The 24,947-nt window shown below is 39.7% G+C and overlaps 2 protein-coding genes across 7 annotated transcripts in view; both read left to right on the forward strand.

Moving 5' to 3' along the window:
* LOC100857197 overlaps positions 1-11,896 on the forward strand; it is a 49,502-nt gene extending 37,606 nt beyond the window's left edge. For 3 of the 6 annotated variants that reach the window (XM_004940893.5, XM_004940894.5, XM_046941147.1), the window contains 4 exons: positions 3,289-3,372; positions 4,709-4,832; positions 9,602-9,692; positions 10,203-11,896. In XM_004940893.5, coding sequence (XP_004940950.2) covers positions 3,289-3,372; positions 4,709-4,832; positions 9,602-9,692; positions 10,203-10,277 — 374 coding nt within the window. In that variant the 3' untranslated portion in view covers positions 10,278-11,896. Of the gene's footprint in view, positions 1-3,288; positions 3,373-3,966; positions 4,006-4,708; positions 4,838-5,792; positions 5,866-9,601; positions 9,699-10,202 lie in introns of those variants that run through there. The other 3 variants (XR_001466265.4, XR_006939266.1, XM_003641148.6) reach the window with 2 other exon arrangements.
* A 3,475-nt stretch (positions 11,897-15,371) lies between these two features.
* On the forward strand, positions 15,372-18,445 carry LRAT (lecithin retinol acyltransferase (phosphatidylcholine--retinol O-acyltransferase)). The gene is made up of 2 exons (XM_420371.8): positions 15,372-15,993; positions 16,383-18,445. Exons 1-2 carry the CDS (start codon positions 15,448-15,450, stop codon positions 16,533-16,535), a joined length of 699 nt encoding a protein of 232 aa, XP_420371.2. The 5' UTR covers positions 15,372-15,447; the 3' UTR covers positions 16,536-18,445.
* Positions 18,446-24,947: the final 6,502 nt, after the last annotated feature.

Genomic DNA, 24,947 nt, shown 5'->3' on the forward strand with positions numbered 1-24,947 from the left:
GAGTATGTGTAAATACAAAAAAAAAAAAAAAATTGCATCTTAACATTTTGTGCCTTCATATCATCTGTATTTGGAATCCAGAATAAATGAGAGGAATTTCTCAAAACTACTAGTAGAATCTGTAATTATAAGTTAGTGGAAGATATTCTATATAATGTAGAGAAATTGTCAAATACATGTGTGGCTGTGTCTGTGTGTTGAAAGTCACTGATACTGAACATCTAACTGCCATGTGTGAATTTGTTTTCTCTGTCCTTTCAAACACCCCTTCAAGGAAGTCTTTTTGTGTCAAGCAGAAATAAATTTTAGTCTTCAGTGTATGTTCAGCTCTTGATTATGTCTGTTGCAAATCAAAGCTCATAGCAGAACCTTTTTGATGTGTAGGAGTTCCAGGGAGGGCAGTGGGAATTATCATCATTAGACTGAGTGAGTTAAGGAATAGAAGGTCGTGGTTTGTCTAATAAAGAGGCTAGCAGAGTTACTGATTTTTAATTTTTTTTTTAATTTCAACATGGCTGCAACACTAAATATTGGAGGGAAAAAAAAAAAAGCAGTTAGACTTCCTGTTGCTTTCAAATGCCTTCTTATCATTCGAGAAGACTTTCTGAGGTGCCTGACATCAGCTTATAAGTACTCAATTTTTCAGGTTTTATTCAGGCAGAACTCTACTTTTGAGGGTCAGCAGATCTCTGTTTTATTTCCTCTGTGAAGGACCTCTAAACTTTTGCCCTTAGTTGTAAATAGAAATGTTTTCTCTGTGTGACTAAATACTTACCTACTCCTGTGGCTTAACACATGGACAACACAGATGAGAAATAGATGGATTGGACTGTAAAAGCAGTAAACTCTGCTAAAGCAGATTGTCAGCATTTAGTAAGGAGAGAAGTATTTTTTCTTGGTTTCATGGTTATCTCAAGTGTGAGGGACTGCTAGTTGTCTTTGAACAGATAAGAGAAATATGCGAAAGTGTATTTCAAAAATTTTACTAGATGTGGTTCTGGAAGGGTGGAATTTGAATTTACTGTTTGCCCTAGCTTCGAAGAGGATTCTTCTGTAGATTTAAGATGTTCGTTAAATGAAAACAACTGCCTGATAAACAGATCATTAAAGATAAATCAATAAGGATAATAATAAATGAGAACACCAGAGTGCTATCTTGAAATAGTTTTGTTTAGATGGGGACTGTCAAAGACTATAAAACGTAGTTGATAACTTCTACATCTTGTATAATTTGAACACTACCACATTTCAACCTTTGAAAAAATATCTTTTCTTTTGGAATTGCAGACTGAATAAAAAGAAAAAAAAAAAAAGAAAAGCAGTTTCTGTGATGTACAAAGTATGGCAGATTTGTCCAAAGTGAGGAATGAGCCTTACATGGACTCTTTCTGCATCAGAAGAGGATCTGACTTAAAAAATATTCCCCAGTTATATAAATATACTCTTCAGCATTTTCTGGCAAGTTTTATGACACGCTTCTACTTGCGTTTTTCATGGAAGTGAATGTAGAAAAGACTGAGCATCAAGCTCAAAACAAATCTACTATGTTAATTCTTCTGTCATGTATTTTCAACATTTCCAGTTCTATTTATTATCAGTGAAGTATTATTATTCTCGACTAACCCATAATTAATTTCAGTAGTTTAACATTTCTAGATTTTTCTTTGGAATGTGAATAATGTCCTCTTTCTGTTGGTACAGCTAGATCAGAAAATGTTTGCTATGGTCAGCCCCAGATTGTTCCCTGCTAATGTTTTTCTCCATTGAAGGTTATTTGATGTTTGATTTACAAGACCTTCTCCTCAATACAGGTTTGAGTTTTTAACATGTTAGACTGACAGTGCGATGACCACGTTGCTCTAGGCTGTATTATTTTCCTAAAAGAAAGAAAAAAAAAACTTTTTTAAGGTGTTTGTCAGTTGTTTCCTGTGGCTGATGCCACCAGGAGTCACACCAGAAATCATGACAGAAAGCAGGAAAAATGTCACTTCCATGCCATGAATGTTCCCTCTACTGGTGTTGAAGGAGCAGAGAGAGGATATAACCTGCCAACTCATGTGCAGAAAGATAGAAAATCACAAGAAGGGGTTAAAGGAAAGGGTAGCTGAGGGATGGGAACTCTAAATGCAAGACAGATAGGTGGATAAGTTTGAGGTGATGGCACTGAAGCCAGGGATGCCAGGAAAGCTGATATGTCCAGAGGAAAGTTAGGTTAGAAGCAAAACAAGCTTGAAATGACTGGATTCTCTCTGCCTAAAAAACGGAATATAAACTATACTTCAAGTTTAAGTATTAGGCTTCTGTCAGTGGATGACTGAAATCTGGTGGCAAGGTGATCAGTTCATCTCTCTTTCGTGGGAACAGCTAGGTGGTGACTGCCTGCTGCTTATTAATGAAGAATTGCAAGGGGTCTTTGATGTATGACTAAACCATCAAACCTTGTTTATAAACTCCGTGGCTTCAACAAGATTGAACTTCTGGATTTGGGCAGGAGTAGGACTGCTTTATTTTTTTTTTATTTAAAAGTAGGTAAAAATAATAATTTATATTCTATGAAGTGCAATAATAATAATGTTCATGAAGACTTGAAAGTCCAGTATTCCAGACAAGTTAAAAAACTGACTAGCTTCCTATAGCAAATGCAATTATGACCATGAAATGCCTTTTCTATATGACACTAAGATATTTGCAAAATTAGTTATTTGAAAAAGAAATCTTCAGTGCAACTGAAAAAATAACCTTTATAGCAGCATGTATGAAAGCAAGAGAGATTCATAGTCTTCAAACAGGCTTTTAAATTGTGACTGCTTTCTACAGACAACAAATTATCAGTAACTAAATGTATTTCTATAATTTATAATATATCTACTCACACTGGAAGCAGAGAGATCTATGTATTAACTGGAAAACAGCTGGTCAAGAAATACCACGTATCTGCTAAGCCTCCTTCAGAGGTACTGCACTGTTATGATGGTGATGAATTTTCATATTCAGAGTTGGTGGAACAGGGGATATGTGGCACAACATTCAGCTACGTAAAAGTAAAATGGATTTGCCTTTATAAATACACATTAGAGCAGAAACAGTCAATGTTGTGATTTTGCCCCTACCCTCACAACTTCTCCTCTGGGTGTATCTCTGGTAAAAAAAAAAAAAAACAACAAAACTTTGACATTGTTTGTGAGAGTACTACAAACAATGCAGGAAGACTGTAAAGACAATTACTTCTTCAAAATGTACCATTGTATGTAGCTATCGTTACAGTGCATTCATTTTTATGTTGTACAGATCTGCCAAGTGGTCACCATACTTACCGCTTAGAAGATCTTGCCTATACTAGAAGTGGAGACAAAGGCAACTCTGCAAACATAGGTATTTATCTTTCTTTTCAAGGTGGTTTAGGTTTCTCAAATAAGAGGTACCAAATGCTCTCCTTAATTTTTGGGAAATCTCTTAACATAACTTGATTGTTTCTTTATTGCCTCAGTGCTCAAACAAAATAATCCATATGAAACAATATTTAACTAATGCGGTATCTGTAGGTCTACGTTCAGTGGCTGTTTGAAATCTGAGGTATTAAGAAAAATACTTGAACGTCTGATACTACAAAGCTTTGTAAAAAAAAAAAAAAAAAGTAAGCACCCCAAAACTAAGAAACACATTTTTAGGGTTTCTTCTTCACATTAGTTGCTACTTATTTGTGTCTGTCTATTATATAATTGGTTGACTGAAGGTGTATACTATTTCCGTATGTTAATATTGTATCGTGTAGATGGCTAAAATATTGTTAGGAAATACCAAAGTTGTTTTTGAAAATAAGAGAATGTTTTTAATTGTATTGTAAATCCAACTGCTATATTTCAGTGTGCAGGCTTTACATTGATTATACTGCTTCTTGTATTGATTAATAATTCCTTCTGTTCCATACTTCTGCATGCAACAATTGGCTCTCTTACTTGTTGGAAGATGAGAGCGTGTGGTTTTCAAACTCAGTATGAATTAAAGGTGCGTTTGGGATTTGATTTGCTATTAGCTGTCATGCTAAGACTGATGGATTTTGTTGTCTATATTTAAGGAATACAGTTTTCTTGTTCTTGCTTGTGAAGTTTTTTGGGGGGTTGAAGAGTGAAGAGGTGTTTTTTTTTTGTTTGTTTGTTTGTTTTTTGTTTTTTGTTCCATCTGTGGTTGACTATTAATACAATATAGCATTGCTAGATCATGAATTATGCATGCACTTCCAATAGGCTTCCTCAGGTATAAACTATTGCTTTGTTAAATAAACGTTAAACAACCTATGAGATGAATAATTTTAAGTCCCTAGATAAAGAGATCTGTGACATGAATCTGCTTTCCTGATCCTGCTGTGGAACATTGGCTTTAGCATAAAGTTACCTAGAGTTTATCAAAGCATACTTACAGCAATAAAAAACTGTCATTTCTCACAGTTAGTGCAGGTAAGAACCAAAACCTTCCATTGTTGGAAAATTGGTATTTTTTTTTTCTTTAAGTGTTTTCCAGTGGCAGGGTCCACTTGCAGATAGAAGAATAATGGTTAATATCATGTAGTTTGGGAGCCTTCTTCCATGTCATGCACCACACTACCTCTACATTTTCATTTGAGAGGATGACCTCAAATCAGTTTTGAAAGGATAATTACAAATAGCTTTCAATAGCTCATATTTCAACTAACACTAATTTTACCTAACAGGTGTCATAGCACGGCATCCTCTGTATTATCCATATCTAAAGAAAACTTTAACTGCTCAAGCCTTGGAGAACTACTTTGAACACCTTTTAGAGCGAGAAAAACCTGAAGAAGAGCTAGTATCAAGGTGAGTAGTAAGTAACTTGTTGTGCAGTTCAGTTGTATGATAGATTTGTGATGGTATCAAAAGGTATTTTAAATTAAATTCAGTATTACAGACCTATCTGTATTCAACCGTTTTTTCTTTAATGTATCTTCCTTTGCATTTTTAAGTAAAAACTTGTTGTACTCTATGTTTTTCTTTTGTTCTAATAAAGAATGTCTACAAAATAGGAATAACTTGTAGTCTACTTTCGAGAAACATACTTCTAATCTGGAAACTGCAGGAGCCTTAGTAACTGAAGCTTCCCAAGCCAACAAGTCACTACAAAAGGAGGAATTGGAAATCCCTGGCAAATGAGACATTCAGTTCTTGGCAGAGTGAGGAAGTAGTGCTCTTTCTTCTAAGTGTGCCCAGTAAAGCAGATAAGAGGTTTTAAACCTGCTGTGTCTCATTAAAAATGAGTACTTTGATATTGCAACAAACTCCTTACCCTTCTAAAACCTATTCTGATATAATGTTACTTATTCTGCCACAATGAACATGTTGCCAAAATCATTACATCTTTTTGGGGATGCCAAGAAATCAGTGTCTTTTTGCTTGGTCAAAGAGCATGAGTCAGAAAGGCACAGCTCAAAGCCCAGAGAAGTTGGAGCTATTTTAACTCCTGCTCTTCGAGCATCACGATGAACAGATCTATGCAGATCTCACCCACAGTTTCATAAGTGCTAACAAATCTACAGATGTAAGAAATTCTAATATCTAGAAATTAATTAAATTTCCTCTGAAACAGACCAGAGAAAGGGGAAAAAATGAAAAGCGTCAGGCCTTCTAATGATACCTATAGAAATAGATTCATTGTGATTCCTTAATGCTGTTTATGTTCATAAATAGAAGTTTGAATTTGCTGTGTCTGGATAAAGCCAATTTAATTTGATTAATTAGATTATCTGTTCCTGGGTTTGGTTTCTTCTAATGATATGACAGTGGAGCTATGTGAGACAACTGAAAAACTTCTGGGGGAAAAAGAATAGATCCATATGTGGAACTGTTTAGGATTGTAAGTATTATGCTTGTGTGCTTCAGATTGCATAATTTCTGTTAAATTACTGTCATAAAAAGGGCTGTCTTACTCTTATTTTTCTTCATTTGAAATGTGAGTCGTTAAGCAATAGACATTATTTTTGCTATTAAAAACATACCAACTATGGTTCTACTTCAATACAGAACAGAGATTGTCAGCTGGTTGCTTTTCATTGTTTTTCCTTAAGGCTATTAAAATAGATAAACAAAAAAGATGAGATTATTCTTGATAGAGAGCACTGTAAACTCAGAAGCTTGCAGAATTTCAGGTAACAGTAGCAAAAGATGATCTTTTGGAGATAAAGACAAGACAATTGCTTTTTTCCCTCTCCACCACTTAGGAAGAGTACCTTCCCAACAATTATTCAGAGTGTTTCCTGTGTGTAGCGGCAATGCACAAGCAAAGTTAGGTTAATCCAAGTCAAGCTAAGTAAGACAGAGTCATACTCAGAAATTTGTTCTGTGTTTAAAGAAGGATGTCAGTCTCATACAAGTCTGAATTGTACTGTTGTTTAAAAAATAGCATCAACGCCAATGTAAGGTATAAGGTGTCTACAAGATCATACTGTATGTGAAAGGTTCTATTTTTCCTTTAGTCATTTTGCACTCCATTTTGCCAATGCGAGCTTAGCCATGTGGTGTTGCACATGCAGCACTTTATAAATTGAGAAGTGATTGTGCTAAAGAAGTGCTAGAGAGTGACTATGACTGGAGAAGGGAACATTTCTCTTTTAAACAAAACATGAAAATGAAATACTTGACTAGTTTACTACATATTGTTTTCCTTATTGAGAACTCTTTCATCTCCTGTCAGCACTTGAATTATACACATCTGTAATGCTGTAAAGCGATGGAAAACACAGCAGTGATAGCAGATTAGCAAGGTCCTAGGCTACAGGAGGTGAGGATGTGCTCAAATGCAGCAGCCATGGGCACAGAAACAGGAAAAAAATCTGCTTACCCTTGGAAGGCCTCAGATAGGCAGGGATCTCCATCAGGATACCCTTGCCTCCACTGCCATTCCTTAAATGAGATCCAGAATTGCATTATATTGCATTGCATGCACCTCAGCTCCCCTGAGTTGGCACTGCCTTCCCACCAGGTGCTCAATCACTGGTTCAAGCCATGATTTAGCATTTCCGCTATAACATCTTTCATTATTATTTCTGCAGTTACCTATTTCTACAACATAGAATTGCATTTGTATTAGAATGGTATCCGTGAGAGTATTTTTTTAAGGATTTCTTGCTGTGAAGAACTGAGGAACAAAACAATGAATTTTTGGCAGATACCAATACTTTTAAATTGCTTTTGCATATACATTTATTATGGGGGAAAAGAAGCATGAACTCACATACCTCTCTGCAATATATTTTATTGCAAACATCTCTTTTAGCAACTGCTTTCCCTTGACAGGAAGAATGCTATCTTTTTCTTGGTACCAGTACAGTAAACAAATTTTATAACGTTATTATTTCCATACATTTCTAACAGGAAATTTACAGGGAAACCTGACTTCTTTGAATAGGTATGGACAGCACTTTAAAGGAAGTAGTTAAAGAGGCACCCCATTGTGCGTGAGCATAGGAGTTGAGCTACAACAGTGAAATTTCCTTCTTTTATAGGGTTCTGTCACAGCCTTAATATTCTTTGAAGAGTTTATTTGTTTTCTGTACTTTTTAAAAGCAGCTCTTAAACATGACCTAATACAATTCAATCTAAAGTTTTTCTTACTTTAGATCTCAGTTTAACTTAAATTGTTTAATTATGCTGGGTAAATGCATGGCAACATCTAACTGATACATTGTTGCTGCTTAAGACTGCTTAAGATGGTTCTGCTAAGGTGTTTTGGTTTTGTGTGGGAGTGTATTTTTTGTGCTGAAAGATTTAGGATGTTCAGATGCTTCAGATAGGCCTGAATACATTGAAAATGCTGCCTCTGAATATTGCTTTTGTAAATCTAGTTCTAGCTAGAACGTCTTACACTAGATAGTTATTGAAAATGCGTGAAGCTAACATGCTTCTCTTTGATGTTCTAAAGTAAGATCCATAGCTTACATTCCATGCTTCCAGAATTGCTGAGAAGGTAAAATTTAAAGTATTTCACTCTTTCTTGTTTGCATGTTGTACGCTGTCCAGTTTCTCTCCTGATAATTCGAATGACTGATTTTCATGGAACTTCTTTGAGGAACTGAGGTCTTAGCTTCTAAATATGTTTTACATTATTGTAATTCTGATGGAAAGATTTGCCAGTTGTGAAATTGTTTCTTACCTGGAAGTTTTTGGAGATTTTTTTAGGGTAAAACTTGCAGTACAGTGTATTGATAGACACGGCATGTGTTCACTTGGAATTTGCAGAGTTTGCAAAAAAAATATTGAAAATGTTGTGAAGTTCTCTAGTCTTTGCTGATTACATTATTAATCAGTTACATAGATGACATTGCTAAAGTTACTCTATTCTACGCATTCCTGTTGAATGCTAAATAGTATCAACAACAGCCCTCATTTTTACAATACTAAAAGGGACTGGAGAAGATAAACCTCAACCATAGAAGAGTACTGCAAGAAATTTCAGCTTTTTTAGAGGACAGATTTTAAGAATCTCTTGCAAACAGATGAAGATCAGATAGATGACTAAAGAGAAGCAAGCAATGCTGGACAAAATGTGATTTAAACTGTAGCAGTCAAACATCTGCAGACACAGCAAGAGCTGGATAAGGTCTTTGTCAGTTATTCCTCGTGTCTTGCTGATGCTGTGATGAAATTCTTTCCCAAGAGAGAGAGAAAAAAAAAAGCCATTAAGTCCTTAGATAAAGAAAGTAGTGGAGGAAAGCAAAAAACCAAGGAGCACTGGGATAGGACACAGAAACAGACAAAGCACTGGAAAACTGCGATGAATGGCAAATGGAAATATGCTATAGACCTGTTTATGGAATTTGAAATTGCTTTGTTAGGAAATTGTGAAGCCATTTGCCAAACTTCTACAAAAGTTTCCAAACTGGAAATGCACCAACCAAAAGCAAGGTTGAAAAAAAGCATACAGTGGCAGTGGAACAGGAAAATGGATCTGTCATACTAAAATAAAATTGTTTTATCTTAACAAAGCTTGTGGCTCCAGTGAAGTGTTGAAATGTAACTTTACTTGTTATTTATTAAAATTCTCCATAGTTGCAAGAGTTTGAGCTAGTGAGTCATGGTTATTTCTCACTAATGGTGAGCATGACTTCCAAATAATCTGGCAGAGAGTGTCAGCAAAAGTGAGTTCAGGGGATTACGTGATTATTTTTTTTTTTAGTATCAGAACTAGGAAATACTAAAAATACTTCCCTCTGTCCATTGTGTTTTCTTAAATCACACTGGGTTTGAAACTCATGCCTATAGAGCTTTCTAAATGGCCGGAGCGATGGAAATGAGAGAAGTGTCTTATTAGAAATCTATGAATTTTGACATTGAATAGGAGGAGAATTATTACTTTATGATCCTCCTTTAGAATTATTAAGGACTGATAAGTGGGTGTAAGGGTGAGAAATAAGAAAGTAGAAAAGGTTAACCTTTATTTTAACTTCTAGACTAGATTCACCAGTAGAGGATGCTATCAGAAGCACACAGGTTTTTGCACAGTCTTTTGCTTCCGTTCAGTTTAAATGAGTTTTTGTCCAAAATTTCTGGGGTGGAGGGGGTGTAACAACACAAATGTAAATTTTATTTTACAGATATGAATTGCCAGGAATCCATGCATTAAATTTTGTTTTGAAGAATTCCCTTGGTGGTGGTGGCATAGCGTCCCTAAGAAGTGACCCACAGGCATGTATTGATTTAATGCATTTATCTTTTGTAACTAAATATTGCACCATGTTCTCAATAGTTTGTTGTTAGCTGTGGGACTGTCCACAAAGCAGGATGATGCTAGGTATGAATTGGGTAGCAGAGCTGAACTCAAATTTATTTTAGCAGTAGGTAACAAATTGAACAAACTATTCAATCTGTTAAGGATTAAATGCTTTTTCATACTTAATTACATTAATTCACAAGTGAGGCAATTAAATGGAAGAGATAAATATAAATTACGGAAAAGATAAGTATAATTTGAGTAACTCTGTGATCCAAATCTTGATTGAAAATTCACTTTAAATCTCTAAGTATATATGGTGACAAATACACATTAAACATACTGACTGTGCTGAATTTTTACGCTGATGATAAAACTTAGACTGATTAAATATTTGTATATGTCCATATTATACAATTTTAATTTACAAAGACCGTATATTTAGATAGTAAGTGGTTGTTGGTTTTTTTTTTTCCTCCTTACAGGGCAAAGCACTTGGGCAGATGCTGTTGGATTTCCAGATTAAAAATGTTCCTGATTTAAAATCATTGATAGAGTAACAAGTGCTTGATACATATGTTTTTAACACTTTGAGTAGTATAAAAATATCATAAAGAAGAACTGGCTTTTTGAGTAAGACTTTTAAAAGTCACTGTGGAGCAATCAGTGACAGTTACCTCTCAGAGGCTTAGCTATATAGCACAAATTAATAACTGTTCTGAGTAATGCAAAACTAATAGCCTTGTCTGTGACTGATAACATTTTCTGTCTAGATAATACATTTGATGAAGAATTAATTTATTTCCTGTAAAATAGAATTAAACAAATTGCAACATAACATTTAATTATGCGACAAGATAGTCTTTGTTCCAAGATGAAAATTACCTTCTGTTCCGTTCATCTCTTTTCCTTCTCTAAATCTTTATTTGAAAATTAAATAGACCAGTATAGTTGAGCTCCTGTCAACAGTATTTGTCCTGTGTGTAGAGTGAAAAGCTAGATAACCTGCTGTGCATCACCATGAAGTTAACACTGTATGGCACTGGAGATCAGCTTTCCCTAATGGGTGGTAAAGAAATTTAGTAATTGTTACTACTTACTTAGCGACCAATAGTAAATGCAGCCCTTTGGTGGTGATCCACCAACTTTCCAGCTCTTTGCCCAATTAATGACAGATTTATCTACTATTTCCAACAACTTTCTAATGAATCATAAAATGGCTTAGGTTGGAACGAACCTTAAAGATCCTCAAGCTCCAGCTTCCCTGCCAAGTCCATCCATCATTTGAAAAGGACTAACCAGTGAAGCGCTCTCTTGTCTCTGTTCCAACTCCAGTTATTGCCTCTGCATTTCCCTTTCTCCATCCACCCTTTTCCCCTGCTGCAATATATTATTAGTGTATCCAAATTAGGGTACTCAAAACTGTCACTTGATTAAGCAGACACTCCCAAGATCTATGTCATAGTTCCGATGGCACTGTCAGGATAGAAATTCTGGCCCAAAAACTAGCTCTGTTTCTTCTGCAGAAGCCATACAAATGTTACTCTGCACATCCCAATATTTTTATTCAGGAATTAATCTTCCCTTTTATTTTGGGAAGACTGTACTAATAACATTAGAAAAAATGACGAAAATAAGTATTTGGTAAACTTCACTGAACTGTTTTCCTAAATCTCAGACTGTGCTACCATTGTTACTAATTTCCTAGCCTCCTGCTTGCTAATGAGCATTACACATACAAATTGTTCCCACCTTTTCTGTGGTTTTGACTTGAAGGTATAAGCAAGAGCTTTATCCATCTAAACACGTTACTCTCTTAGCCAGCTGTAAACACTACCTGAGTATACAGCATGGTGCATGGAAGTTGTTGTGAAAAATGAATCATTACTTCATTGCAGAAAAGTATGCAACTTCATATATTTTTGCTGGTTTTTATGTTTACATTCATTATTCATTTAGAAAACTGTTGTTAATAATTTGGAAGCCTTTTACCCTAGCAAAATATGCAAAGATATTGAGAGGAAATTAAAAATAAAAAAAGTGATAGACCTCAGTAGCAAACCTGTAGAGATAAGAAAGGCTATGGTAAATATATGCAGTTTATTCAGTATGCTGCTTAAGTGACTGTAAATGTGTATGCAACTATTCTGGAATTAAAGTATACATTTATAAGTATAAATTTGTTTTAGTTATTTTGTTTCTTCTACTGGCAAACCGTGATACGTATTTCAGAGGTTCTTAAAACTCTTTGTTTCAGGGTTGTTTCACTTACCTACAGTTTCATGCTTTGTCTCGTCAGTTTCCTTCTTCCATCAGTTTGTCTTCTCTGTGCTTTGCCTTTGTTTGATTCAAAAATGGAACGAGCAAATGATACATTTCTGTAGAGTTTGGCACTTAGAGCTCTACAGAGGAAGCTGTAATTTGCTTAAAAGAACTCTTCAAATGGATTGAACATGGGAATAGGAAGGGGTTATTTTTTATCTCTGGAATTACACCATTTAGATGCATCCTTTACAAATGTGTTTTCTGTCCCTTATTTGTTTCAGGGCATCAGTGTAGAACAAATGGCATTGCCCATCAGGTACTTTTCTTGTAAAAGCTATTCTCAGAAATCCCCATCCAAAGATTTTATCCTCCTTAATGTGTTCTGAATTCATGAACTTGTATTTGTTCCAGCAATCCCAGCTGACCTGAAAGCTCGTTAAAGCTGCATTTGTTTGTTAATCTGCAGTAGAGATTGAGTAACTGAAAAAAGTTTGATTAAAGCATAAATTGTAGTAGAAGGTGAGCGTGTATGCCCTCAGCATTGGCTTCAGTTAACAAATACATTGCATGGGTGATCCTCATGTAGGCAAGAACTTGCCCTTCCAAATGCCTTTCTTTCCTGCCTTTTTCCCTTCTGTAAGCTGTGAGGGCAGGATGGAAACAGTAATGACTCAAATCCTAAAACTAAGGATCCATCTAATGTGCTGGGTTTTCAGTGTAATGGAAGCTGGTTAGCACCTCTTACCTACGACTTTTTTGTGTCATGGCTCATCTGCAATACAAAACAGAGGCTGCATTCTTTCACCTCCTTCAGCTTTATTACTGCATCTCTTGTAGCTCTCAGAAGCAAATCATGGGGTCTGTCATGAAATAATTATTCCATAGCAGGTAATAGTCCAAACAAGCTGCATCATATTTAATATTTTAAAGTGACCTTGCTGGCTTTGAGGCAACTTAATCTATTAAAGTTCTAAAAGTTATTACACAAAAGTGATCCAGGAAGATGGGAAAGAAGTTATTGAAGGCTTAGTCTGAGGCACAAAGTATGCTTTCAGTTTAGCCGTCTCTGATGAAACAATTTTCATGCATAAAATATTTTGGTGTTTTTTCCCCCTTTTAAGCAGAGAGAAAAATAATTATACCTTTTAAATTTTGTTTTGCATGATGGTAGTTTGAAAAAGATGGCCGACTATGTACTTGCTGGTTTGTAGATTTGCCATTCCAAAACCTGAAGAGTTTATTTCAGAAATGAGTTTGTTGTTGTATTGAGTGCTTTGCTCACAACAGTTTCAAGGTAGTATTATCAGGGTGGATTTCCCTTGCTGCCACCATGTATGTGAGTTGTGTATGGAGTGAAGCAGTTCCACAGATCTGTCATCTGTGTGATGCCTTTGTGCTTATTCCTTTCGGGTTTCAGACTCTGAAATTGAGTGGTTTTGGTGGGAGGGAGAGACAAAGTTTGTTAGTGCTCTGGTATGAAGAAATGACCACTGCATAATGTTACGCCTGTCACTTTATTCCTTTGAAACCCCTTACCTGTAGTAAGACTTTGAGTCTCCTTGCTGTGATTCTTCTTCTGCAGTTTCATCCTGGCTTTTTCTTTGGATTTACTTGAAATGGGAATTTGGGGGATTAGAGTTCATGGATATTAAGAAAGAAAACAAAGGATGTCTCCAAGTAAAAGATCCAGTTAGGAAATGTCTGTTTCTGTCAGGGAGTTCAGCTGAATTCCTCTCTCTTGTGCTGGGTAGGAGAGAGATCTGAACAGTAGCTCTGAAGGATTACGTTTGCTTCAACAGAGACCACGCAAGCACCCCCTTGGCGATTCTGGGAAGAGAGAGCCTTGAGACAGTAGGGCTGGATGGAGGGAGCCTCGAGATTGAAGGTTTATACTTTCAGGAGGGAGAGATGAATGATTCTGTGCCAGGACTTAAAGTGGAGTCTGAAAACCTCTGGCTGTGTCAGTGCTCCATCTCTGGACCAGCCCCATGATATTAGTGTCTTTAACCTGTACCCTTTCTCCAGTCCCTTAAAAATGCTCCAGTTAAAAGTGCATAAAGTTCCTTGCCCCTTTTTTTATTTACGAGTAGGTGTGAGCAAAATCATCAACCCTGCTAGGTGTACTGAAACATCTGGATTTGAAAGATTTTAAATAATTATGTGACCGGTGGCTAATCCACTGGTTCATACCAGCACCATGAGCTGCATCTACAAGGTATTTCCTCCTCTGTAACTGACTGGAGAGAGCTAAGCCTTTGTTGCATAAAAGTTTGGCTGAGACTTTTCAGAGAAAATCCCAAATGCCTGATTGCATTGGCAAGCAGTGCTGGAGCTCTAGTCTGTGCTTGGAGGCTGAAGGAGGTTCCTGTTGACATCTCTGTAGGTGAAACAAACTGAGAATAACCTTGGGTTCCTCAGGAAGCTCTCTGCTTGGAGCAGGAGGAATGGAGAGGGCAGTGTTCTCATAACATATTGGCGTCACTGAGGAGTGGTGGAAAAACTGCTTTGTGTCAGCGATAAACCTGATAGTTCTTGTGTGCGGGAACCTCCCTTGAACCTTGGCTCGGTACGTGTCATGGTGGGCCATGCCCTTCGTACCAGAGCTGTTCCACAGGGGAAAGCAAAGGGATGTTGAGCCCTTTCCTTTCTCTTGGAGCAACCAAAGGAGTCCCACAGCTTGAGGGTCTTCTGGGCTTCTTGTCCATGGTCACCAGGCTCTGATTGAAAGTAATTTTGTAGGAGAAATAACTTGCTGTTTCATATCTGTTTGCCTGTGGTGAGGTGCCAAAGTGTTACACAGCTTCTCTTGTACTTGGCTGTGTGGCAACCGCAGCTGTGCACACAACCTGCAGGAAGAGCCATTGGGAAGGTTATGACTTCAGGCAGACTCGGCGTTGAGGGCCGACGTTCCAACAACCTGCCCCTCACCCAGCGCTTCTGCCTCTATTCCCCACCGCCTCGCGTGCAGAGAGGCGAAAGCGACCGCACAAAGGCGGCGGGCAGGGAGCTGCGGCACGGACGGGCGCTGTCATCTCCCAGGTGCCATAAATGCCCCATCCATCGTTCCGCAGCCCTGGCGGCGGGAAGCGGCTCGGCTACCGAACCCGGTAGACGGGTCGGCTTTGTTGGCCGGTCAGAGCCGCTCTTTTGTAGGCTTCGTTGCCAAGATTTATCTATTTACGTAATAGATTAGCATGAAACAAAAAGCACGGCGATGCCCCTTTGCCTCTTCCTGTTCTTTCAGAGCCCTTCGGGCCGTGCTGGATCGTTGGACTTGTTTCCCTGTGCTGGTCGCGGCTGCGGACAGAGCCTGGCGGGCAGCATTACCCGGTGGAGCGGGGCGGGCGCTCCCCGCACGCAGCCGAGGGGCCGGCCCGTGTGCCCGCCCCGCCCCGGCCGGCCGCCTAGAAAAGCGGGGCTGTTCGGCGGCACCCCGGTTTCCTCCTGTCCTCGGCTCAGCCGGCCATGAAGAACGCGGTGCCGCAGGTGGCCTCGCTGCTGCTGGAGAAGCTGCTGCTCCTCGTCCACGTTCGGGCGCTGCCGGCGGGCACGGAGGGCGGGGAGTCGCCACCGGCCGCCTCCGGCTACTACGACACGAGCTGCTTCAGGCGGGGTGACCTGCTGGAGGTGCCGCGCACCCTCTTCGTCCACTTTGGCATCTACCTGGGCGAGAACCGTGTCGCCCACCTGATGCCTGACATCCTACCCGCCTTCACTGACGACCACCGGCAGATCCAGCGGGTGGTGACCAACAAACGGCTCATCCTGGGCGTCATCACCAAGACGGCCAGCATCCGCGTGGACACAGTGGAGGATTTTGCCTATGGCGGCAGCATCCTGGTCAACCACATGGACCGGCTGTTCAAGGACCAGGTGCTGGGCAGCGAGGAGGCTGCTTGTCGTGCAGAGATGCTGGTGGGCGCCACTGCCTATAGCCTGCTCTGGAACAACTGCGAGCACTTTGTCACCTACTGCCGCTACGGAGCACCGGTCAGCTTCCAGACCGACAAGGTACAGCCCTAGGGAGGGGGTGGCACGGGCATCCCCGAAGTGAGTACCTGGCTCCTGAAGTCAGAAATGCCACTGAGAGCTGGCAGGCCGCGGTCGTGCTATTCCATGTTACTCCAGTGCAGGGCTGCGGGACAGTACGTGGCCTCGCCTCTGCTGGCTGGAAACGGCTCAGTTCCAATTAACTACCTTAGCCAAAGCTCCCGTGGTGATGGAGCGGCAGGCTGCATGCTCTCACACAACATGTGAGCGCTGTGGCACCAGCAGCCCCTCTGTACCAGAGAAAGTAATCCCAGCTGTCATCCTGTCATCTCAACACTTTCCTCCTTAACCCTGACATTTTTTTTTCTTTCTTTCTTTCTTTTTTTTTTTTTTTTCTTTTTTCCTTGCAGTTCTGTGAGACTGTCAAGATGATAATTCGTGACCAGAGGAGCGTTCTTGCTTCAGTGCTTGTGGGCTTAGCATCCATCATCTGCCTGGGTCTGGCACCCTCCACCGCACTCCCCACGATCTTCATTACCTTCGTTCTGTGGATGGCTGGCTAACAGCCTGCCTGCAGCTGTTTGTATATAGGATGTACACTATTGTATTTATGAGAGCACAAATTACTTGCTGGCCTTGTGTAAAGTTACTTGACCTTATGTGCCACTTTTAAATGCAACTCTGTCTAGAACACAGTGCACAAGGTATAGCTTACTGTGTAAGCCAAATAATAGATTTCCTGAAAATCTCAATACATTCTCACACACCTTTAAAATAATGAAAAAGTAGGGGTGTGATGTGGTTCTGCTGCATGCCTTTAGCCTTAAGTGATTCTGTTCATGTTCTTTTATCACCTAGCTGTGTGCCTGCGTGCTACAGCTATTAATAAAAATAGATGGTGGAGTACCACACAGTGATGGGTATCTAGAATTACTTACTTCTTACTTTGGTAGATCTTGTTAATGTTCAGGAGTTACTGTCTCTGCTCCTGAAATGTCCTTTTGTGAAGATACAGTTAGGTAAGCTGACTATGTTTGATAGCCAAGGAAAAAGAAAAAAAAAAGCAGCCCTTGCCTGGGTGCTGTGCTGCAGTAGCACATCTGGCCAGATTGGCATTGAGTTCCCTCCTGAGAAATGGTCACAGGTCTCATTCATATCAATTGCATAAACAGCAAAAATGCATACTCAGCAATTTTCTGATTGGGTTGGTGGTACAGAAAGTCTGCAATTCCTTGGCATTTTCTTTGCTACTAGTAGTGGAGGGTATGGCTAATGTAAATGTCTGCAGAGAGCTTCTAGGCAGTACAGGAGGAAAACAGTTTGCTTTCTGAAAGCTTGTGACATGCAGATGTCATGGGTTTCTAGTCTTGCAAGGCACATGGCATGGAGGGGGAGGAAAATGAATGCACATTTATTTAGTTCTTTCTTTCCCACAGTAATTAGAGCTATGTGGGTGCTGTAAAGCATCAGGGTTCATTGGTGTGGTTCCTGTAGCCTCTGTAAAGGAAGATGTCTTTCTATACTCATCTCTTGCAAATAAGTATTCAGTGGCAAAGCAGCTAAAAATGTTCCATCTGCAATGTTGTGTCCTTTCTGTTTATCAAGACTCTGTAAGGCTGGATTTGAAATCATGTTATCTTGCCCATAATTTCAGTGCTAGAAGATACTTTTTTTTTTTTTTTTTTTTCCTCCTCCTCAGTAGTGTCTTAATGCATGCAGAGATATGGTTCAGTTTCTGGAATGTCTTGATCTACATGCACTTACATGTCCGCGCAGTATGCTCACCTCCCTTTCTAGTCAAAGGCACACGCAATGATGTCTTTACCAAGGATGCAACCTCAGACTTGCTCCTTTCTGAGTGGTGTTCAGTATCCTGATCAGCTCTGCTACTGGAAGGTGCCATTTTTTCCTTTTTTTTTTTTTTTTTAATTAAGACTTAGTTTAGCTACAATATAAACCCCCTTCTCCCTCCCTAGACCTCAAGGCTGTTTGAAAATTGGATTATTGAACTATGAACCTACTTGGCCGCTCTCTAATAATCTTTCTTCTGGCTGCTTCACTATGACTGACAAAGAATGCAAAGACTAGGGTGAAGTTCTAGTCCCATTGGAAACAACAGCACTATTGCTGCTGTCATTAACTGAGCAGGGATTTCAGCATAGCTTTCAGAACACTTCCCGTCTGCAGCCCAGCTCCAAAGAAGTTGTGTATCTTTTACTGTTGGGTCCTTGCAAACAGCTTCTGTTCTGCTTTCAAAGACTGAGATGCTCCACATAACTGTATTTGGTAAACTTTTCAAGTTAAGGTGTTTTTTTAATTATTGTGAATTGCTTTTTCATAGAGTATGTGTTAGTAATATTTACATAAATTCCAATGAGGTTTTTTTTTATTATTATTTGCTGTGAATAAGGTAATGAACTGTAGCCACCAGTCACTATTGTAACTATATAAATAGAATTTATTCATTTGAAAATGTCTACTGACCTCTTGATATGGTGGATAATGTTATAGCATTTCTCCTATGTGTCCCATTAGGGCACTGAACAGGCCATTAACATGCACTTATATAGTGTTTGATTACAGGTGGGCTTTTCCTTCACCCTTTATTTACTTGGGATTTATAAGAATTCCTGTAATTCTTATGATTTGCTTATACAATAAACAGTGGGGTCATGACCAGTAACCAAATCATAAGCAGGATTGTTGGAAGGTGGAGAAACATCCCTGCTCTAGATTCTGTATAAAAGGGCCAACACTCTGCCTTGCTGGTGGTGTTGAACAGGAAGCACCCAGATTAACCCATGGCACTGCACTGGGATTCTGATAGGCATCTGTATGAAAAAGATGAAACCAACTTCTTGCAGATATCTAATATTAGTATTAGAGATTTTCCCTTCAAATTGTAAAGTTTTAAGATGCTTACAGAATACTATGAAATAGTGCAGACTGTGCGGCTGTATCCTTACATCAGAGGCAAGTAATAGCATAGATGAAGGAAGAGAAATCCAGCTGTGTGGTGAGGAGTTTTTCCCGCTGATGGTAATTCTAGCAGAGATACAGAGATTTTTGTGAAAGGCACAAGTCAGATAAGTCATGCACTAAAGGAAAAACAAGACTAGCAGGCATGAATTCTCATGTTCAGCTCAGCAGGTGGTGGTTACACTCTGAAATATTTTGGTAAATGTCAACGTTCACTTTCTTTTCTGTAATGACTTGAGTAAAAATAAGCACTTGCCCTAGGTTAAGCCGTGGGTTTCAGCCTTGAGCTTAGCTATGATGCTGCTGACATGAAGAAGTTATAAAAGAAAACCACAGAAAACTGTGGAGCAGTTCATCTGTTGGGAAGTTTGTTCGTTTAGCAGTGATGTTGTTCACTGATGACTATTAAGTGGTGGTGACAGGGAGTGTAAATCTATAGCTGTGGGTCATTTTAGTGGTGGGGCTGTTCTAGGAAGCTGTGTGGTTAAATGTGAATGTGTAATGGAGGAGTGTAACCATTGCCCTGTGCTGCTGGGAAATGCATGTAGTGAGGACATCAAGTGAAAAGGAGAGGTGTTTTGCTTTTTGCTTTGGCCTTTCCAAAGAAAACAAGAATTAAATGAGCATTCACGAGGTTTTTACAAAACCTGTGTTTAAAACAAGGAAAAAGGTTCCTAAATGAAGGCATTAGAACACTGAGCTTTCTGTCTGTATTTATTTTAGCTTGGAACATAACTGATTACTCATTTTGTGGGTGAGTAGTCATCTGCTGCTTGATTTCACTTTTGGGTCCTCCTGTGCTGAAGGAGAATGCTACGTATACCACTGAGGCTTTTAATGAAAACAAAATCAGCATTACTTCTTAATGCCTGAGGGGATGGGGAAGAGAGAGAGTTAAACTTGTGTGTGACTTGACATCATCCAGACAGGTTTTAGAAAGCAAGCTGCAGCTACAAGAAACATTAGTACTGTGATCTCTACAAGTGTTATGGTGCAGTATTACTTACTGCCTGTTCTCATATTAAATAGTCACACACCACTGAATGGTACAGAATTGCGTTAAACACTCATTAGTTAGCATCACCTTTTTCCACTGAAATGAAATAAGTTCTCAGGTGACTCTCAGAGCCATTGACTCCTGGCTTTGAAATAATAGCTCAGCACGATCCCTATAAGCACTTAATTGTCCTGAATGGGCTGACCGGTCTGAATTGAAGATGCTACAGCTTGCTTGTTTGAGGTCCTTCGCTGTAGTGCATTGCACTTTACTGTAAGTCTTATGGAAATCTTTCAGGATACTGCACTTATAAAACAGAATATGTCCTCTACTGTAGGAATATAAAGTAGCTGAGGGCTGGCTTTTGGAAAATTTTCTTAAAGCTCAGTTCTCTGTTGTATATTGTGACATAGCTTCACTTCTGAAGTCACAGGAGCACTTAGGGTATGATCCTGAGAACACAGAGACTGTCGGAAAGTGTGGGGCAGTCTTTACAATACTTAAATCATAGTTACACTGATTGGGGTACAGCAGTTCTCTGTGGCAAAATTGATTTATGTTTTGCTTCTGTCTCACAAGGTGGAAAACTTTTAGTGAGGTGCCTTGTAGATTTCTTTATTATTATTATTATTATTATTTATTTTATTTTTTTGTATCCCACAGGCAAACCTATTCTGTGACTTTCTTTCATTGATTAGTCCAGCCACAGTTTTAAGGTATAGCTGTCTTTGCCCATTTGTCATGCAAACCCTTAGGTTGCTTCCTGACTGAGCAGTGCTACAGTGGAAACAGCAATAACATTTTATAAGGTTTGCCAAAATGTGATAGCTACACCTTTTCTGAAGAGGTGGGGGCCTCTTCCTAGCACCTTCTCAGACTGCCTCCAGCAGACTCCCCAGACTCTGGATATGGCTGAGAGGCGGCCACCCTTCACCCTTTTCTAATTTTATCTCATAACTAGGACAGTTGAAGATTGAATTACTTTTGTCAAGTTGGGCAGCACCTCTGGCTCCAAGTTTCCTTCCACTGTGAGCTGGATCAGGTTCTGCTGGGGCCCTGCGCATTTTAGTGCTCTGAGAAAGTTGTTGCTTCTCATGGCCCATGGATGCTAGTGAGGCTGTGAGTGGGAAGCACATCCAAAGGCTTAATCAGGAATTAGAAAGGCTAAGATTGGGATGTTCCTGACCTCAACACACTGCAGCTATTCCGGAAACTTTCAGGTAGAAAGAAGGAGGACGCCATCAGGTAAGAACAAACGTTGGCCACGTTGGTGTAGCATTCTTTTTGTTTTCAGATACCTGCTGTACCTAACAATTGCCTTTAGTTTCTTCTTCTAATTTTCCTTTAGTTTTTTTTCCACAAACATCTTTCCTGTGTCTATAACTGGGAGAATAAACATCTTCCTGTCTTCTTGCCAGATGCAGGACTTGGTTAACTTGCATGAGATTGTGTGTTTCTTGCATAGAACATAGCAGATAAATGAGATGCATGGTTCCTTACCAGAAGGCAATTTCATTCCCTGTGAAACCAGAGTTTTCTGTGAGGCTGAGGAGATACACTGCTTCATATAATTAAGAATTACAAGCAAATGAAGGGTTATGCTCTGCTAAACTTGTCAAGCTACCTAATGCTCTGCAAAGTCTTAGGCCTGACTCAGACTTGCACATATGTTCCCTGCAATCTTGTACCTGTACATTTCCATTTAGCACTGCACAGAAGCACAGAGGAGGGTGGGTCTGCCAGTATCACATGGTAGGAAGAAACTTATTAATTACTTCTGCTCTCAAGTGAAGAAATGCAGGTGTGAAGATAACGAGAGGTCTCCTGTATCCCTGCTTGAAAGACAGGAATTAGCTATCAACCACAGTAACTCTTGCTATGTCTGTTTTTGTACAAGATTTTACTTAGCTCCAAGCATATCTTCGGGGGAGGGAGGCCCCTGGTTTCAACCACAATCATTCAGTCTGTCTAAACAGTGGGGTAATGCACAGACTTGGTAGCCTACAGAACCTGAAACAGTATAGCTGTGGAAAACAGAACTGCATCTATCCTAGGTGGAAGAAGGCTGTTTGGTCCAGCATCGTGCTATCACATCTCTGCAGCTTGTGGGACGTGAGTGAATACCATCTCTTGATCCTGTCTTGTGTTCATACCCACTTGCCTGAAGCAGAAGCTCAGGCTTTGATTCATGCAGATGTGCCCCAGACTGTTTCATTTCTATCTGGAGCCTCATTTTATTCATGGGTTACTTTCACCAGGTTTCAGCTCAGCTGGTTTCCAAGGAGTCCTTCCTGAGGTACATAACTCCTCCTACATTTTGTAAGAGAGGCCGCAATGCATCACTCAGGGCTGAAAATCACCCCAGATTGGAAGGTGAGTGTATGGGAACTGCTGAGTTACAGCCTGAACCACCAATTGAACACCTGGAGAAAAGTCCCAGTCAGCACTGGAAGCACAGGTGAAGGTAATTCTTAGACCTCATTTAAGGCCTGACTGCCACTGAGGAAGGCTCTCTTGCTGGAGATTGCTGGTTTGTGGAGTCTTTCTGTGAGCCTAGATTTTTGGAGATGGGCAAGCATTCTTCTTCTTGTAATGTCTTCTCAGTGAGCTGGTCCTGGTGCTGTTACATTTGGTGAGCCAGCTGGGAGTATTGGCAATATTAAAAAAAAATTATATATAGCTTTCCTTTTGAACATCTTTAAGTGAGTTAAGGGGGAGAAAATTGTCCCCCTAGATAAAACCCTGCCAGGGCATATCCCAGGATTTCTGGGATTACCTTACTATGAGATAGCGACTATAGTTGAAAAATGTGGTCCCTTGCAGGATAGTGGAAATATTTTTCAATCCCCATCTCTCATGGCAGAATATTTCTGTGAATTAGATATTCTAATTATGAAAGAATGACAGCTGACTGCTTTCACTGTGGCACGGGCACTGAATTGCACAGAACTTTCAAATAGTACTTTAGAAAATGCGACTCAATTACTGCATGATTGCACTGAGAAACTTGAGCAACAGCTTGGTGTATTGACAGGGGAAAAAAAACAAGTTTAACTTTCCCTTTAAAACAGATTTGGAATATTGTATTGGAAAATACTCAGGCTCCTGAATCAGTGGACCTGAGTGACCCAAAGGAAAAAATTATGAGATTGGATCCTGAAGCTCCACTTGAGGCAGATTCCTTCAAGATCCAACCTATAGTGATGCCAAAAAAAACATGAAAAAAGTACGGGATAGACCAGCAGGGGTGCCCCCTGATCAATGGCCCTCTGCCCAAACCCACCTCCATGTAACAGCTTGCCCCTATATGGCATCTGAATTAATGGACTTATTGCAACGATTCTGACAAAGGAAAGTGTACTGGCCTGGTTACTCTGATTATGGGATGTGAGGGCAGAGACTGCTGTGGTCAATGGACCAGAAATTTCCAAGCTTGCATCCATTACCTCACACCCTGCCCTTAGGCAAAGGTTACACACCACTGTGCAACATCATGAGGGAAATGATTCATTAATGGATTGGTTGATGGCAGCATGCTGTATCACTTGGCCTAACAAGGCCGATGTCTCAGTACATACAGGTTTATGATCCTCCATGGAGGATCTCCAAACATATATTTGTGAGCTAGGGATGGAAGAAGCAACATACGAAGAAGCCTAGATTTAGTAAAATTTTCAGCGGGAATGAGGGACCTAATTTTACAGTTGGCACCCTCCTTCCAGTATGGCACATTATATTGAATCCCCTGGTGGCCTCAGAGGCCATTGTGCAGCAGGCTGCTCCATTGGTGGCCCATCTGGGGCAGATGGAGTCCGTGAGAACAAGGTGCGATTATATTGTCCTTATAGGATATTAGAAGGGGCTGAAATATTTCCAGTTATTAAAATCAGAAAACCTGTCCCCCAGACACACCATTTGAACCCCATATGGATGTCCTGAAAACAAGTGTTTAGCGATCATATGCAGGCTGGGATGGCCATCACCAAGATTGATTGCCAACCCAATCATGTTAGGGGGCCATCAAAAATTTTGAAATACCCCCAGAATAGGAGGGGTATGGACAATTGAACAAGTCCCAGAAAGACTTGGAATTTAGAGGACTTTTAATCTAGGGATTAAGGAAACTGTCTTCTCAGGTGACATGGGCTACTATTCCCTACGTGTTATGGGAAATATCTCCCCATTTCATATGGTGGACTATTTTCATGGACTAAGCAAAGATATACTGGTTACAAAAGAACAGCAGTTAGCTGCCTCTGTGGTGGCATGGCCACTTTTAAATGCTTTAAACCAGGCCAAAATGAGTGCCAATACCTTGGAAAATGAAAACCAGTTATTGTGAGACTGCACTGAGAAATTAGAGCAAGAACTCGGTATACTGATGGGGGAAAAAAAAACAACTTTCCATTTTTTAAAAGGGCAGGTCTGTAATATTTCAATTGATAATAACTAGGTTCCTGAATCAATGGACTTGGTTGATCCAGAAAATAAATATATTAAATTGGATCTCAATGTTCTGCTTGCAGCAGATCCCTTGGAGATCAGTCCTCAAAAACCAAAAAAGATAGACCAGTAGGGATGTCCCCTGATCAGTGGCCCCCTGCCCAAACTCACTTACATGTAACAGCCTGTTCATATACGGCAATGGAATTAATGGACCTATTACAGTGGTTCTGACAGAAACCTAGAGAAAGTGTGCCAACTTGGCTATTAAGATTATGGGATTTGGGGGCAGAAAGTGTTGTGGTCGATGGGACAGAAATATCTAAATTGGCAACTATGACTGTGCACCCTGCCCTTAGGCAGAGACTATATGTTGGCATCTAATACCAATGAAAACCATTCCATAACACATTGGTCGATGGTGGCATGCCAGATGGTCTGGCCTAATAAATCAGATATACCATTACATACAGGGCTGTGGTCCTCCATGGAGGACCTTCAAAATTGCATTCGTGAATTGGGTATAAGAGAAGCAATATATGAAGATACATTTGGC

This window comes from Gallus gallus, chromosome 4 (genome assembly GCF_016699485.2).
Source record: "Gallus gallus isolate bGalGal1 chromosome 4, bGalGal1.mat.broiler.GRCg7b, whole genome shotgun sequence".
In the NCBI taxonomy this organism is placed as follows: Eukaryota; Metazoa; Chordata; class Aves; order Galliformes; family Phasianidae; genus Gallus; species Gallus gallus.

What these genes read in the sequence shown, in the direction of transcription:
- LRAT (XM_420371.8), top strand. Translation starts at nt 15,448, where the DNA reads ATGAAGAACGCGGTGCCGCAGGTGGCCTCGCTGCTGCTGGAGAAGCTG. An exon ending in TCAGCTTCCAGACCGACAAG is followed by an intron (nt 15,994 to 16,382) that starts GTACAGCCCTAG and finishes TTTTCCTTGCAG; the next exon opens with TTCTGTGAGACTGTCAAGAT.